General features: G+C 42.3%; 1 protein-coding gene across 1 annotated transcript; it reads right to left on the bottom strand.

The window, feature by feature from the left end:
- Nucleotides 1-656: 656 nt before the first annotated feature.
- plin3 (perilipin 3) lies at nt 657-14,354 on the bottom strand. Its single transcript, XM_085347558.1, has 8 exons — nt 14,272-14,354; nt 5,429-5,516; nt 5,013-5,208; nt 4,610-4,692; nt 3,943-4,174; nt 2,880-3,229; nt 1,761-1,979; nt 657-1,018 (listed from the first exon to the last, which is right to left on the bottom strand). The coding sequence occupies exons 2-8, from the start codon at nt 5,495-5,497 to the stop codon at nt 881-883; spliced, it is 1,287 nt and encodes a 428-aa protein (XP_085203684.1). The 5' UTR covers nt 5,498-5,516; nt 14,272-14,354; the 3' UTR covers nt 657-880.
- Between the last annotated feature and the right edge of the window lie 1,975 nt (nt 14,355-16,329).

Here is a 16,329-nt window from a genome sequence, read left to right as displayed (position 1 = left end):
GAGCGACGGGCCAGCACAGCAAACTACACCTACACCACCTCCACCACCACAGCTGATCATCACACACAAGGTCAGAACAGCATCGTTCGGCCCCAGTCCCTCTGTGGACACGATCCCTGACTTTGGCCTTTTTATTTAGGCGTTTTAATCTTACAGTTAATTTGTTTTATGTTATTGATCTAATGCTGCTTCTTGAGTTCCACATCCACAAAAAGACTTCCATTTTTGTGATGAAACAGGGAAATCAATCATTTCTTCTTCACAAAACAAATAATCTCTCTAGACTTATTTTTATCCTCATTTTTCTGTTTGACACCATCTCCTGTTTCTAACCTGTGTGTGAGGCTGTTTCCAAACATAAATAAAGAGTCACTCGCTCATACATGATTCTGCAGTGTTAGAAATTTATTTACATATCAGTTTAATGACAATTAACTCTTTCCAGAAAGAGAATACTGAAGGTAAAATTCGAAAACAAATTAAATGCATCTGATTCAAGATGTCCTCATGTCTTTTCTATATTATTTTTCCTATACGCCACTAGATTTTACTTTGTTTTGGGAAGGTTTTGAATTCCTTCCAAACAAAAATGTTTAAAGACACATTAATCTTTCAGAGATTAACAAAACACAACAAAAAAAAAAAAAAAACCAACAAATCTACCATAAATAATAAAGTGCAAAACAATCATTTCCTAAGGCCACATTTTAGATTTTAACTTCTGCATGATAAATGACATGTCAAAAACTGATAGAATTATGATGATGACAGTTTTTCATGAATATTATGGCACCTATTTTGAGCTGGTTCATCAACATCTAGAAATAGTCCCCTAACACCACTTTGAATCATCTCAGAGGAGCACAGGAAGTCTTCGCGTCTACTCGTTTGGTCCGGCCTTCTCTGCCACGTCGCCCTCTGCATGCTCAGTGATCTGAGGAGCGAACGGTCCCACCAGCCAGTTGAGCGGCGTGTTGTGCAGTAGATAGTCCATGACACCATCCACAGACTTCTGAACCTGGGATGGACACACACAACAGTACAGTTTTAATAAAAATGTACAGTTAATAAGAGGATAAATGATCTGAAATAATACTGAGCACCATCAGAGATTGAAAACAAATTAGTTTCACTGACTAGCCACTTTATTAGCAGATTGTTAATGCAAATAGCTAATCAGCCAATTACATGGAAGCCACTCTCTGCATTTCGATGTGGTCAAGACGACCTGCTGAGGTTCAGATTGAGCATCAGAATGGGAAAGAAAGATGATTAGAAACTGCTGATCTGTTGGGCTTTTCCCTACACGACCATATCCAGGATTAAGAATGGTCCAACAAATAAATTAATAATATTATCCAATGTGTAAGACAGCAGTTCTCCAGATAAAAATGCCTGGTGACGTCACAGGAAAATAACCTGACCTTGCTGCCAGACTGTGTTGAGCTCACATGAAAGCAACAGTAACTCAAATACCAGTAATTAGGCCTTGTACAAACAAAAAAAAAAAAAAAAAAAAAAAAAAAGAGGGTTCAACACAGCAGTAGCAAGATGTACCTAATAAAGTGGTTGGTAAGTGTATAACATACACTTGAATGTTGTAGCATCAGCAGTGCATGGGACTTTCCAGTGACATTACACAAGAACTAACGTGGAGAGTGGTGGCGCTGTGGGTGAAACTAAAAACTCGAGCTATGAGCTACATTTAATTAAGCAGCTGCACAGCTGGAGCAGTAAAGACAGCAAAGCATGACGCGTACTTGGTTCAGCTGATGACGGCTCCGATCGAGGAGGACCGGCGTGATGGTGCTCGTGTTCCTCAGAGAGGAATACAGCTCCTCGGCAGACTGTCGAGCCGCGGTCAGCTGGTCCTGGACTGTGCTCGGCAGACCTTTAGCACTTGAAACCACGCTGGCACACGCCGACCGCAGCTGGTCGCTCAGACCACGCACCATAGAGAGGGTCTGCCTTTCAAGCTGCTGTGAACGTAAGTGGAAACAAAAACCAAATGAATAAAATGTAAAGCTAAGATAACGGGACAGTCCAAATGTAAACAGCACAACAATGACACAGAAGGAAATGACGGCGGAAAGTAAATAAAAAGCTCTGAGTGTGAACCTATGCCAAGCAAGCTCACTCTCTGGGCAGCATTTATTTAAGGGGATATATTAATATTGTTTCTTTGTTCTTTTTAAATGTACTTCAACAAGTTTTTAGTGCAGTAAAGACAAACATTATCTAGGAGCAGATCGTGGATTGATCTGCAAGTAACTGGACATTATTCATAGAGATTATATCATATAATACATTTCTAATTAACTAGGCAGCTCATTCCCTTCCTTTTGACAATAATGTCTTTAACACACACATTCTGTGATCAACTTGACAGACAGGCAGATGTGAAATGTAAATGTTGCCAGGACAAACAAAGGGCAAAAGAATTAAGCCGTTTGAAACAAAAGACATGAAAATTTGACCTTATGACCTTGAGGAGGTCATAAGGTGGCTCTACACATTATACATTATCACTTCAACCTTCAAAAATCAGTCTATTTACCTTGAAGGAGAGGTCAGAGGTCAAATGTGGACATCACATTTTGGGTTGTCTAGACCACAATACTAAATTTTAAACAAATGTTCTCATATGTGGATCTCATTTTCTAAGGAACAAAAATCAGGTTAAAAAAAAAAATATCAATAAATCAGGCAATTCTTTGTTTTTACCTTCATCAGGTTCCAATCAGCCCAAATAGCAAAGAAATTAAAAATGCATGACATGAAACAGTTCGGGTCTTAGGAGGTCAAAGTAAAAATGCTGCTATGAAATATATCTGTAAAACACAGCTGAATAATCTGTTTCAAAGACTTTCGGTCCTGACCTCAGACTCATTTTTGGTCCCGTCTGGCTCTGGCTCAGACTCCGTCTGCCCATCATGTCCTCCGTGCTTCTGCTTCCACTCGGTCCAGCGCTGCAGGAGTTTCTCAGAGGCTCCTCCTATCTGGTTACCTGCTGAACCGAGACTGGCGCGGGCGCTTTCTAGCAGGTCTAGAGTGATGGTAATCTGAGCCACCGTACCATAGGCTGCGTCCCGGTAGTGACGTGCCCGATCCAAAGAGTGCTGAAGAGCTCGTTCCTGTACCTTAGTGGAGAGTTTCCCCAACCGGACAAAGTAGCTGGGGTTGTCTGAAGAGGTAGCTACCTCGCTGCTGGCAGGTTCGGCCACAGCAGCTGAAAGAGGCGAGTGCTAAATCAGATGTGTGACCCTGACATTACTAACAGAAATAGACCGTTAAAATACGTAGCATCTTCATTGCACAGGGTGTTGGGTATGTCATGACTGATGGAAACACTTTTCCCCTCCATCTGTTTGAAGCTTTGCTGCTAAGAGCCACTACAGAGCCTCTGATCAGTTCTGTGCAAGCAAAAGGACATAACGCTGCATCACTGTGCTTTCAATAAAAGCCACTTTGATGGTTAAAGGAACAACTTCAACTGTGCTGCTGCCACAGTTGCAATTGTGCCACATAGCCATAATCAGAGACGGGGCTCTTTCACAGCTTCCACAGTGGAGTATGGCAGGTTGTCATGATAACATGACATCACAGTAGCAGGTGTCAAAGCTGTGAGTGCTGGAAATTGCAGGTACTTTTTGGGCCAAGTTAACAGAAGGGAAGTTCACTGGAATGCCCTGCCTCTCTATGAATAGCACCGACCATCCACGTGTTCAGTCACGGTGGTCGAATTCAACAGTCATGATGACCACCCCCCCCCATTTCACCAGATTACCTCATCCTGCTTTTGTGACCTATTTTTTGGGATAATCTCAATTATTCATTTTTTAAACCTTTATCTGTCAAGACACATTCATATAATTCAACAACAGGCAAACGGGTTCATTACCACCCAGTGTTTTCGATGAAGTGATTAGCACAGCTACTGACCCAGCTCCCTCTCAGTGAGCGGTAGGTTCTGGTCGACCCAGTCCTCGGATCGGCTGAGGGCCAGGCCCATCCCACTGCTAACCATCTGGCCCATCCTGGTGCCCATGACTGTGTTGATTCCTCCGCTGACTGCTGCCCGGGTCAGCTCGACGCCACCCATCACAGCCCCCACCACGGCTTCTTTGGCCCCTGCCACAGACTGGTACACCATTCCCACTGTGTCTGACACCACCTGAGGAAGTCGAGATAAGATAATTACCTTCTTTTGAAAACCAACGTGGTGCCGGAGCTCGATTTGGTGCCGACTATAATAAATAAATAAAATTCTGCCACGACTTTCTTCCTCTGAAATTACCCCAGTGTTTATCATTAATGCTAGCTGATAAACTGTGCTCATGCTGCTGTAAAATGCTGCCACTACTCAGTTTGCATTAGTGCCAGCAGTGACAACACGTTAGTGGAAAAGAGGTAAATCTGCAATGATCAGCGAAGCATTTTGCGTTTTCTGTATTGTCAAAATCATCCAGAATGCACCAATACGAAGAAAACAAGCACATGGAGGCCAGAGAGCTGTTTTCTTTATCAAGTCTATCATTTTGGATTTTTATGACAGCATTTAAGCACAATAGGGTTAGGTTTTTTTGATGCTACATTAAAATATTCTGACCTTGTCTGCTGGTTGGTGAAGAATAGGCAACTTTTCTTCCATCTTATCCAATCCTTTCAAAGCGTACTCGTTTGCAGAGGCAACTGCAACAAGTGCACAACGCGAGAATCAGTGAGAGTAATACCACTCCGTAAAAAACAGGCATCGTGTCAGGTTTACAGTACAGCTAGAACTGGATGAGTGTCAGAGATTCAAATTACACCACGATAAAATTTGGAAAGTTTATTCTCATGACAATAAAAGAAACAGTCTTATGATTCTATTGCATTCTATCCCTGAGGCAGCAATGGATTTGACTTCAGCTTCTCACCTTTAATGCGCAACCAGCATGAAATATCTGTTTGAGGTACATCTTTGTGCGATTATCATACGTTACATCGGATTTGCAGAGATGGGAACCTACGTTGTGGCTCGATCATGTTCAAGAGAGGTTTGGTCCCTGCGGTGGCAGCTGCACCCAGAGTCCGGACCCCGCTCTCGGCTGCATCCATCACTCCCTTCAGTAGGGGAACGCTGTCTTTGGTGGTACTGTAGGCGTTTGAAACCACCTCGCACGCCAAACTGACCAAGGGCAAGTTGCTCACTCGTGAAACAACAGTCTAGGACAAAAATAGAACCGTCGCCGTTATTGAAAGCACAATCCTGTCTCACAGTACAGTATAGTTCAGCTCTTTTCAGGTCTGTATTAGTAATCAATAAGGAATAATTATTAATTTCCAAGAGTAGATGATCAAAACGGGGAAATATCAAGTGTCAAATGAGTTCACAGTAGACTCGTGTTATGCATTAGGGATCATTTCAGGTCACAGTGCCCCTCACCTGCTGCTCTCCATTAGCTGGTTCTGCTGCCGGAGCTGCACTCTCATTAGTCTTCCCGCTGTCTGCCATTGTGACTGCTGGATTCAATCTGTGTCGTGGAATACAGAGTGTCAGAAACAGAGACTCGCCTCACATTGCCCACTGTGCATGATGAAATAACGGCTTTCTCTATGATACTCTGTGTTTAAATAGCTGGTATACTTTATCTCGCAGCAATCTTTGTCCTGTCAGTTTAATGCATGCGGAAAGGCAGCTCAGCCACGCCAAATTCATTTGTCAACACTATGATGTAACACAGACGAAACTACATTAAAAACTGATACATTTGGAAGTGAGTATTTTCTTGTCAACTTCCAGCATCATTAAAACAAAGCTGTGTATGAAGCAAGAATTAATGAGACAGGTGTTTGTTAAGTCAAGGCGTAAGCATTATGCATACGTAATCACTGAACTTATGATTTTTAAGCTCTTCTTCCATGATTATCTGTGTTTGAAGGAAAGATTTGAGCCAAAATGTGATTCAAGACTGCAAGAATAAAAGCCTGACATTTTAACAGCTCTTCACAGCAGTTAGGGTAACATGACTAACATCACTGGCAGCAGCAGCAGCATCAAAGGAAAACTCCCAAGAATGATTTATGCTTTGAAGTGTATTAGAAATAAAGAAAGTACAAATGGCTGGACGACACATCGCAAGTCCCTGTTGTTACTAAAAAGAGTGAAACAAAAATCATCTGGGGCTTATTCCTTTAATTCAATTCTTGGACTTCTAAGTGCGAGCACAGCTCCCTGACAGAACACGGATCCTCACATTTTTCTTGCACTCGCATTCAAAACGAAGGAAATGTGACGACAACATAAAAAGAAAACAGGGATGATAAATCATGCGAGAGAACTCTGTGGTTATGAAAGTTCTGATAATTTCAAAATATGGATGAGAGTCCGAGGAAAATCAGAACTAATGGCACGAACCGCGGTCCCGCAGGGCACTGAGTGTTCATGAGCTCTCGTGGCGGCTTGCAGGCAGAATGGACGACATCTGATATTATTAATCTAACGGGAAACGGCGAGCAGTGCTGCGCTGGTGTCAAATATTTCTTTAAATGAGAACTAGGCCAAAATAATTACTCAAGTGAAAAACTACCATATTACATGAATACAATGAAAAAGTGTCTTAAATGAAGATCAAATGTAATACTTAACTGGGCCATGCAACGCTGTAAAATTAATCAGCAATTTATTCTGTTTCACTGCAGGTCGTTTCAACCCTAGCCAGCCTGCCGTGTCTCTTCTAGGAGTGGGAATTAGGATTTATAAAAACCTGTATCAGAAGCACCATAAAAAATAATAATAATACAAAAAATTATGTGTTAACTCGTGCAAATATACATGGAACAGTATATGAAAAATTTGGTGTACACAGCTTTATCCTTCAGCTCAGTCTGAACTCTGAGCAGCTCTCTGTGAGGCTCTTCAGGAATAGTTCTCCAGGCTTCTTGAAGGACATTCAAAGCTCTTCTTTGGGTGTTTCTGCCTTTTGTTCTCTTCACACTGCTTCAACAGATTTGCTCCACTATCAAAGGACCCTGGATCTATATCGGACAACCATCCATCTAAAAGCAGCGAAATAAGGTCTGAAAATCTGTTGAAAAGTGAAAGGCCACAGGGAAAGCTAAAGGCTAGGCCTGAAACTCTGATTGTGGGTGACTCTGCCGTAAAGGATGTACAAAGGATGTGCGGTAAGAACACTAAAGTCCTCTGCTTTCCTAACGATATGGTCAACAACCTGAAGGAGAGAATTCTTCAAATTGCAGATGAATATCCAACTGTGACAAACATTGTTCTGCATACAGGGTCAAACGATGTGTCCAAACAACAGTCGGAGGTTCTGAAACGGGACTTTACTGGATTATTAAATACTGTAAACTCTCTGAATGCAGCTGTATTCATCAGTGGACCTGTACCGCCGGTCAGAGGAGGAGACGAGAGATTCAGCAGGTTGTTTACACTGAATAAATGGCTTATATCAGCATGTGCTGACCACTCAGTGCACTTTATCGACAACTTTAATATTTTTTGGGAACGCAGGCATCTGTTCAAAGCAAATGGATTTAATTTTAACAAGTCAGGGGTGAAACTGTTCACCTCCAACTTGTTTTATTCCATACGTCATCCATCCGTGCTTGGTGCCAAGGCTGAGATAAACGAGGAGTTATCTCATAAAGAGGAACAAACAGTACTCCAAGAACAGACAAAGCCCAGCAGAAACCTTGAGGAGGAGCTCCATTTGCCCCCACCCGGGAAGAGCCTCAGAAAGGAGAGACATCCATGGCATCTGAGGAAGAGCCTCAGAAAGGAGAGACATCTAAGGCAAGAAGAGGGGTCCCTATTTGCCTCCAACTCTCTCAACAACACCAACGACCAGGACAAGGGACCACGACCTTCCCCAGTCCCCCAAACCCCTGACAGGCCATCACCCTCCTCCCCCTCCCTTTCTCCCTCCTCCCCACACCTGAAATTCACTGAGGAGATGATGGAGCGGGTCAATGCTGGGCTCAGATCTACCCCCCGTCCCAATCCCTTTTTGTCCCCCATAAACCCCCCACCAGAGCGGCCAAAGGTTCGCCATCGAGCCCCACCCTCAACAGAGCAATCGAAGTCACATTGCCCAGCCTCGCCCCCCTTAGTTCCTCTTCATGCCCTGTCTCCGCAGTCTGATGCGTGATGTGTGAAGGGTCCGGGCTGTGAGGATTATGGCAGTGATGACTTTTCCCAGGAGAAGCTGGGACCCTGTTTACTAGAAGGTTTTAAAATTTCTGTACTTTTAGGTGACAGGAGACATGTGGCCTGGTCAAAACACAGAGAGCTGCACTCTAAAAGATCTTTAAACATAGTAAACATACCTTGTGTGCCACAGACTGCTCCCAAACACGAGGGGACAAGTAATACCTCTAAAACACTTAAGTTGGCTTTATTAAACATTAGATCTCTAGCTGGGAAAACATTTTTAATTAATGATTTAATCACTGAGCACAGCCTTGATTTTATGTTTTTAACTGAAACTTGGTTGGACCAAAGTAACAGTGGAGCTGTTCTCATCGAGACGACCCCTCCTAACTACAGTTTTATCAGTGAGGTCAGGGCGAGCAGGAGAGGAGGAGGGGTTGCTGTCTTACTTAATGAATCATTTCAATGTAAGCAGCTATCTCCTGGAAGTTTTCAGTCTTTTGAATATGTGGCTTTACAGCTGAAGGCCCCATCCAAAGTTGTGTTTCTTAATGTTTACAGGCCTCCCAAATACTGCACAGACTTTTTTAATGACCTCAGTGAACTGCTGTCTGTGATCTGTGTTGATTTTGACTGTGTAATTATTGCTGGGGATTTTAACATTCATGTGGACAACCCTCAGGACAAAGGGACTAAAGACCTGAGTAACACTCTGGGCAACTTTGGGCTGACTCAGCATGTAACAGAGGCCACACATAATAGAGGACACACTCTTGACCTACTGATCTCCAAAGGCCTGAGCATTTCAAAGGTTACTGTGTCTGATGTGGGCCTGTCTGATCATTACTGTGTTTTCTTTGAAAGTAAAATCTCAGCCCACACAAATATATCAACAACAGTGATCACAAAACGGTGTATAACTGAACACAGTAGTGCAATTTTTAACCAGGTCTTCCCATTAACACCTGACCTGTCCAAAGGTTCAGTCAATGAGCTCGTCAATAGCTTCAATGCTAACATGTTAAATTTAATGGACACTATTGCTCCCATTAAGGTGAAGGTTATCTCTGGAAGGAAAAAGTCTCCATGGAGAAACTCCACACTAGTGAAAAATGAAAAAAGAGAGTGTAGGAAAGCTGAGCGCAGATGGAGAAAAACAAACCTCCAGGTTCATTATGACATTTATAAAGAGAAACTTCACAATTATAATTTACAACTGAGGAATGCAAGGAGGTCCTACTTCTCTGACATCATCACTAAAAACAGCCATAATGCTCGGGTCTTATTTTCTACAGTTGACAGGCTAACAAACCCTCCTGTGTCAGTGGCAGCTGAACTTCATTCGACCATGGCCTGCAATGACTTTGCCAAATTCTTCACTGAAAAAATCCAAAAAATTAGACAAGCAATTGGTACATCAACAGCAGATCCAGGATATGTACTGTGTCCACCAAAAAACTGTTTAAACACCATGAAACAGTTTCAACCTATTAACAGCAAAGACCTGGAGGACATCTTAGGTAAACTGAACTCCTCCTCCTGCTGTTTAGATGTCCTGCCAACAAGTTTTTTCCAAAAAGGTCTCAAAGACTTTAGAGTCAGACCTGTTACAGATCGTCAACTTTTCTTTATTATCAGGTGTGTTTCCAGAATCACTAAAAACTGCTGTAATCAAACCTATACTGAAAAAGGACAATCTTGACAAGACACAAATGAACAACTACAGGCCGATCTCAAATCTCCCGTTTTTAAGTAAGATCATTGAAAAAGCAGTTTCTCAACAGCTCAGTTACTTCTTAAAACAGAATAATTGCTACGATGCCTTCCAGTCAGGTTTTAGACAGAACCACAGCACTGAAACCGCTCTGACCAAAGTGTTTAATGACATATGTCTGAATACAGACAGTGGAAAAATGTCAGTCCTAGTTTTACTGGATCTCAGTGCAGCATTTGATACAGTTGACCACAACATATTACTCAAACGACTGGAGAACTGGACAGGTCTTTCAGGAACTGTACTAAACTGGTTCAAAACATACGTAGAAAACAGGAAATACTTTGTATCAATAGGTAACTTCACATCTGAGCAGACAAGTATCACATGTGGAGTTCCCCAAGGTTCCATCTTGGGACCCCTTCTGTTTAACATCTACATGCTCCCACTGGCACAGATTATAAACAACAACAAAATAAACTATCACAGCTATGCAGATGACACACAAATATATATCACAATGTCACCAGGAGACCGAGGCCCTGTACAGGCTCTTGGTAAATGCATTGAGGAAATCAATGACTGGTTGTGCCACAATTTTCTCCAGCTAAACAAAAACAAAACTGAGGTAATAGTCTTTGGCGCCAAAGAAAAACGATTACAGGTCACCAGAGAACTTCAATCTATACATCTAAAAACCACAAACCAGGCGAGAAATTTGGGTGTAGTGATGGATGCAGACCTAAACTTAGAAAAACACATTAAGACAATAACAAAGTCAGCTTACTATCACCTCAAGAATATATCAAGGATAAAAGATCTGATGTCTCAACAGGACCTGGAAAAACTAGTCCATGCATTCATCTTTAGTAGGCTTGATTACTGTAACAGCATCTTTACAGGTCTACCTAAAAAAATCAGTCAGACAACTACAGCTCATTCAGAACTCTGCTGCTCGAGTCCTCACTAAGACCAAAAAAGTGGACCACATCAGTCCAGCTCTGAGGTCCTTACACTGGCTGCCTGTCCGTCAGAGGATAGACTTTAAAGTTCTGATGCTGGCCTATAAAGCTCTGAATGGTTTAGGACCAAAATACATCAATGACCTCCTGACCCAGTATGAACCATCCAGATCCCTCAGGTCATCTGGATCCGGTCTTTTATCAGTTCCCAGAGTCAGAACCAGACACGGAGAAGCTGCATTCAGCTTTTATGCTCCTTATATCTGGAACAAACTCCCAGAAAGCCTCAGATCAGCTGAAACACTCAGTTTATTTAAATCCAGGTTGAAGACTCACCTGTTCTCAGCTGCATTTGAATAAAGCACCAAATCCACACTTTAAGCTTAAATTTCAAAACTTACATTTAACTACTGATTTTATCTACTGTTCTGATTTTATCTGTTTTGATTTTATATACTGTTTTGTTTGTTTGTTTGTTTGTTTTAATCAATTTTAAATCATGCTTTTTATTTGTTCTTGTTTCTAATGTCTCTGTAAAGCACTTTGAATCACCTTGTTGTTGAATTGTGCTATACAAATAAACTTGCCTTGCCTTCAATAATGCTGAGGCCCAGGCTCTGGGGAGGCCGATCCATGACTGACTGTTCCACTGTGTGTTTTTCTACCCAGATGTGCTGAATAAACTTCAGCCTTTCCTCCCCGTTTCCCTTCATCAAGAAAGGCTTCCTGACAGCCGCCCTTCCACCGAGACATTTTCTGATGAGGTGTCAGTGAACAATAGATCGGCTGAAGGTCCAAATCATCCGTCTGGTCTTTGCTGAATTTTTTTGTCCTGTTTATTAATGACATGACTTTCAGATATGGTTAGTCTGCTGTAGATGGGGTTTTTTTTGTTTGTTTTTTTAAAAAAAGACCTCACACTTCTTAGGTAAACATATCATACCAAGATGCCAAGTTTTCACCTAACAGCTTTTTGGGAATCTAGATTCATTTATCCTTCCTTTCACTAGCTGGGCCCACATCCTCATTTTAGGTTTGACAGCGTTTTAGTAGGTAAAAGTGAATGGTTTGACATGAATTGAGCTGCGGTTTGGGGAAGGCCTCAAAGGGGACTGGCGGTGGCTCCCGGGCCTGGCAGATCCCCATGCACTAAATAGAAATGAAGAAGTTAAATAATTGAGAACAAGGAGGGAGGGAGGGTGGGGCACGTAAACGAGAATGAACAGCTTGCAGAACTGGGGGAACCTATATAGATGACAACCGGACGGAGCGCGTTTGGAGGCGCGGTCCTGCTCCTGAAATTCCGATACATTATCTCCAATTAGCCAAAGAAAAGAGGACCAAATGATGTCTTTTTGGGACAAGCTGTTGGTAACAAAGTGCCTGAAGAGTCCATTTAAAGTTTGTCCTGTTTCCAAGTCTTCTGTTATGTGTGGACAAATGTGTCATAGGTCACGTTACGTGGCTAAACAAACAAAAAAGATTCAACAGTGAGATACAAGAACTGAATAGGAAAGGAAATAAAGTGAAAAAGAAAACCTTTGTTTCCAAAAGCCATACTTTCTTGAAATATTATTATTAGTTTTTTAAGAAATTGGGGGTGGCTCAAGACTTTTGCACAGTACTGCATTTTTAAATTAGGGTCTCATATAGAAATAATATTCTTTACAAGTTAAAGAAAATGCATTGAGTTTTATTTAATGAGGTAATACAATCTCATTAGCTTCACTGTACTCTGACCAAATTTTCTTAGGTGGGTAGTCACTCCCCCCAAAGGACACTTCCTGAGCTCGGAAAACCTCAGAGTAGGCAGACTCATCACATTGAACAACGAGGGGATATTCAGTTTGGTAATTAGCGCACATGCATGCACACACACCTGTCTTTGTGCATATGCACGCACACGCACATACCTGTCTTTGTATCTTAAGCATATAGTTAAGACAACAAAGAGATACAAGCAAGAGAAGGAAGGAGGAAAGAGGCCCGTTAGCCAGTTGGAAAGAAACATCTGCAGCAAAATCCGTCCCTTCTCCCTTTGGTGCCTGCAACATGTGGATGGCATCTGCTTGCGTTCTGCCAGATGGCATACAGACATAAATGGACTCCACCTGTATTACCTGGGATGCTGTTAACAAGCGTCTGACATGCATGACCTGATGTACACAACAGAAGCAGATGAATGGGAGAAGCATGAGTCCTGAGATCTTCCTGCTGGAGAAACAGCCAGCAGCATCCTGAGGTGTGCAGCCAACCAGCGGCAACCTGAAGTCAGTGCTCAGGTCGGCTTCATCGACCTGACAGGAGGAGGCGATCAGCAAGAGACGAGCCTCAAATCCAACAGCCTCAGCCACGACTGGCATTTTTATAGAGCTACTATTCAATCATTTCACACAGTTTGGATGTCAGTGTGAATAAAATCATTTAACTTTTGTTTTTCGTGAGCTCTGGCAATCCAGAAGAGATCTTTCTGGCCTGTGCGTGACTCAGAATTACACGTTATTGCAACAGCTTGGTTGAGCAACGCCGGTTTTTTTTTCTTGAGTGGCAGTTGATGAGATCTTCACCAGTTTTATTACAAAGCAAAGTCTGACACTGTGCACCCTGATATCAAGTGCGAGATGAACCTGCGATAACAGTACAAGTTATGAAGAAGGCTTTTATGCAACACAACCGGCTGCTTTAGACTTCTCAAAATGATCATCTCACTGACAACTGAATCCAGTAAAGTGGCCATTAAAATCCTATCAAGCCTCTTCCTACTGCTTTGTGTGTGACATCCTTGCAGTGTTGGGCCATGTCAGAGCCCTGCAATGGTCCCTGGATTTATTTGATGGGGTCACCCGACGATTTAAAAGAAGTGAAACATAATGTGGTCTACTGAGCTCTGGCTTTTATCTTGTGAAACCATCCACTGAAAAATGAATCCGAGTGGGAAAAGTCACTACCTGTCTGAACTACTCAGAGCACATGCCCACACACTGAGGCCACAACCGGAGATGAAATCTCACAACAACAGATTGCCTGATTTTGAAAGGCTCTGAAGCTAAGAAAGATTTAGGTAACCGAGTGCACAATATTAGTTTAAGCAAAGGCTCTGAGCAGCATGACGATGATTCCCAGCAGAGCTAATCAGGTCCGTCTTTCATTGCTTCCCCTTTCTACTCGGTGAACTTTCACCCATGTGAGGAACTATGACTCGTTACTTAACACAGCACCAAACAAACGGCTTCTCCGAATCAGTCTCCCGATCTGTGCCTTAGCTTTTCGTCTTCATGGGGTTCTCTTTAAAAGAAAAGCTGTTTCCGCAGCTTTAACTGGAAGTAAGACCGAAGGCTAAAGCTCAGCTGGGCAACCCGCACGAGTTAGTTGGTTAAACAGCTTAAAAACATGGCTGACTGCTGTCAGGACGGAACACACCTGTGGGATGAGCCACTCACCTGCCTGGGAGCCTGCCGGTTCACAGTCTTGTGATGACCTGCTGTGTTACTTCCGATCAGTGACCCGGTCCACCCCGCCTCAGAGCCTTTATAGTGCACTGCTGCGCTACTCTTCAACACAGGGGAGGAAGGCGGAGCCTAAGACTGGCTTACAAACTTTCAGCCAATTAAATCACAGCACGGAAGTGCCCGTCACTGCAGGCCCCGCGGGCTCACGGTGTTGCGCCAGAACTTTCCAACATTTCTGTGACTTTTCTGTGTCACAGATGTGCTTACACGGATAAACGAGCAGTGGTCAGCGGGGTTTATAAACTGTTTAAGTATAAAATAAAATAAAAAAAGACTCCTTTCATAATAATAATAATAATAATAATAATAATAATAATAATAATAATAATGGATTGGATTTATATAGCGCTGGCACCCAAAGCGCTTTACAATTCCATTATTCATTCACTGTCACATTCACACACTGGTGGAGGCAAGCTACAGTTGTAGCCACAGCTGCCCTGGGGCAGACTGACAGAAGCGAGGCTGCTAAGACAGACACTATTTCTGCTTTTAAGATTAGGCTTCAAACTTTCCTTTTCGCTACAGCATATAGTTAGGGCTGGATCAGGTGACCCCAAATTCTCCCTTATGCTGCAATGGGTGCAGGCTGCTCGGGGATTCCCATGATGCACTGAGTATTTCTTCTTCAGTCACCTTTATCACTCACTATGTGTTAATAGACCGCTCTGCACTGAATCATACTTGTTATCAATCTCTGGCTCTCTTCCACGGCATGTCTTTTATCCTATCTTCCTTCTCTCATCCCAACTGGTCGTGACAGATGACCGCCCCTCCCTTAGTCTGGTTCTGCCGGAGGTTTCTTCCTGTTAAAAAAGTTTTTCCTTCCCACTTTCGCCAAAGTGCTTGCTCATATGGGGTCAAATGATTGTTGGGTTTTTCTCTGTATGTATTATTGTAGGTCGGCAACCCTAGGCACGAAGGGTTAACTGATGGCACGACCATAGCTGGACTGGCCATTGGGGATACTGGGCATTTGCTCGGTGGCCCGGTGACTTTTTTTTGCTTTGTAACGGTATAGGGTCTACCCTACAGTAATATAAAGCACCTTGAGATGACTGTTGTTGTGATTTGGCGCTGGATAAATAAAATTGAAAATAAAATAAAATTGAATCTTATATTTTAGTTACAATATCTGCTGCTGCCCTCTTGAGCAGATCTTTCATGAAAAAAAACCAGACCTGGATAAATAAAGGCTATATAAAAGTTATGCTTAACTTCTACTTTATGATAAAAACGTTTAAAATGACTCATGAGAGCTATATCTGGTATAAGTTTGAAATTTATCTATAACAGTTTAAATACAGGTGATTGTTTTTGGAAATATCAATCATTTTTTGGCACCTATTAGATTATTCTGTTATTATATGTTACCTTATATATGTAATCAAAGTAGTTGAATTAGAATACTGCTGTAGATCACATTATACCCTTTAATATAGAGTGTGTGAGCTGTATGTAGTTTAGTTCTCATTATACTTTTGAGTTAACAGAACATATTCACATATTAGTTCATTAGATAAATGTGCATCACTCTGTATCCTTGATCTGCTGGGAATGTGTTACACTGTTTTCTTGACATGCTTAATTGTTGAATCATGAAGAGAAGAGTGTCAGCAGGAGACTCTGTGTCTAAGACAGGGGAGATAGATAGACCACATTCCACACCCCCACCTTACAGAAAGCAGAGAAACAACTGCCGAGGTCATAACTTAGGCGCTGTAACAGAGAAAAAATGTGATGTTTTGGCTTTTACGACTAGCTGGGGGCCACTAGAGACTATAAAAAGCTGAGCAACCCGTCACCATTTTGAGACATGTGCCTGACCCTCTGGTAGCATCTCTCCCGTCCGGACGTTGTAATGCTCTGACTGTTGAATTGTATGGAAATAAATGATTGTTGATTGAGCATTTATACACCGAGTATTGTCCCTCCTTCAGCCCAAAGATTCAAAGAATTGGGAAAATTCAACAACTTGGTGCCGTGTGA

The sequence above is a fragment of the Diplotaxodon limnothrissa genome, linkage group LG23 (genome assembly GCF_057381915.1).
Source record: "Diplotaxodon limnothrissa isolate DT_005_m linkage group LG23, D_limnothrissa_male_GT1.1, whole genome shotgun sequence".
NCBI classification, from domain to species: domain Eukaryota; kingdom Metazoa; phylum Chordata; class Actinopteri; order Cichliformes; family Cichlidae; genus Diplotaxodon; species Diplotaxodon limnothrissa.
Note: the sequence above shows the minus strand (reverse complement) of the source record. Positions and strands in the feature narration are given on the sequence as shown.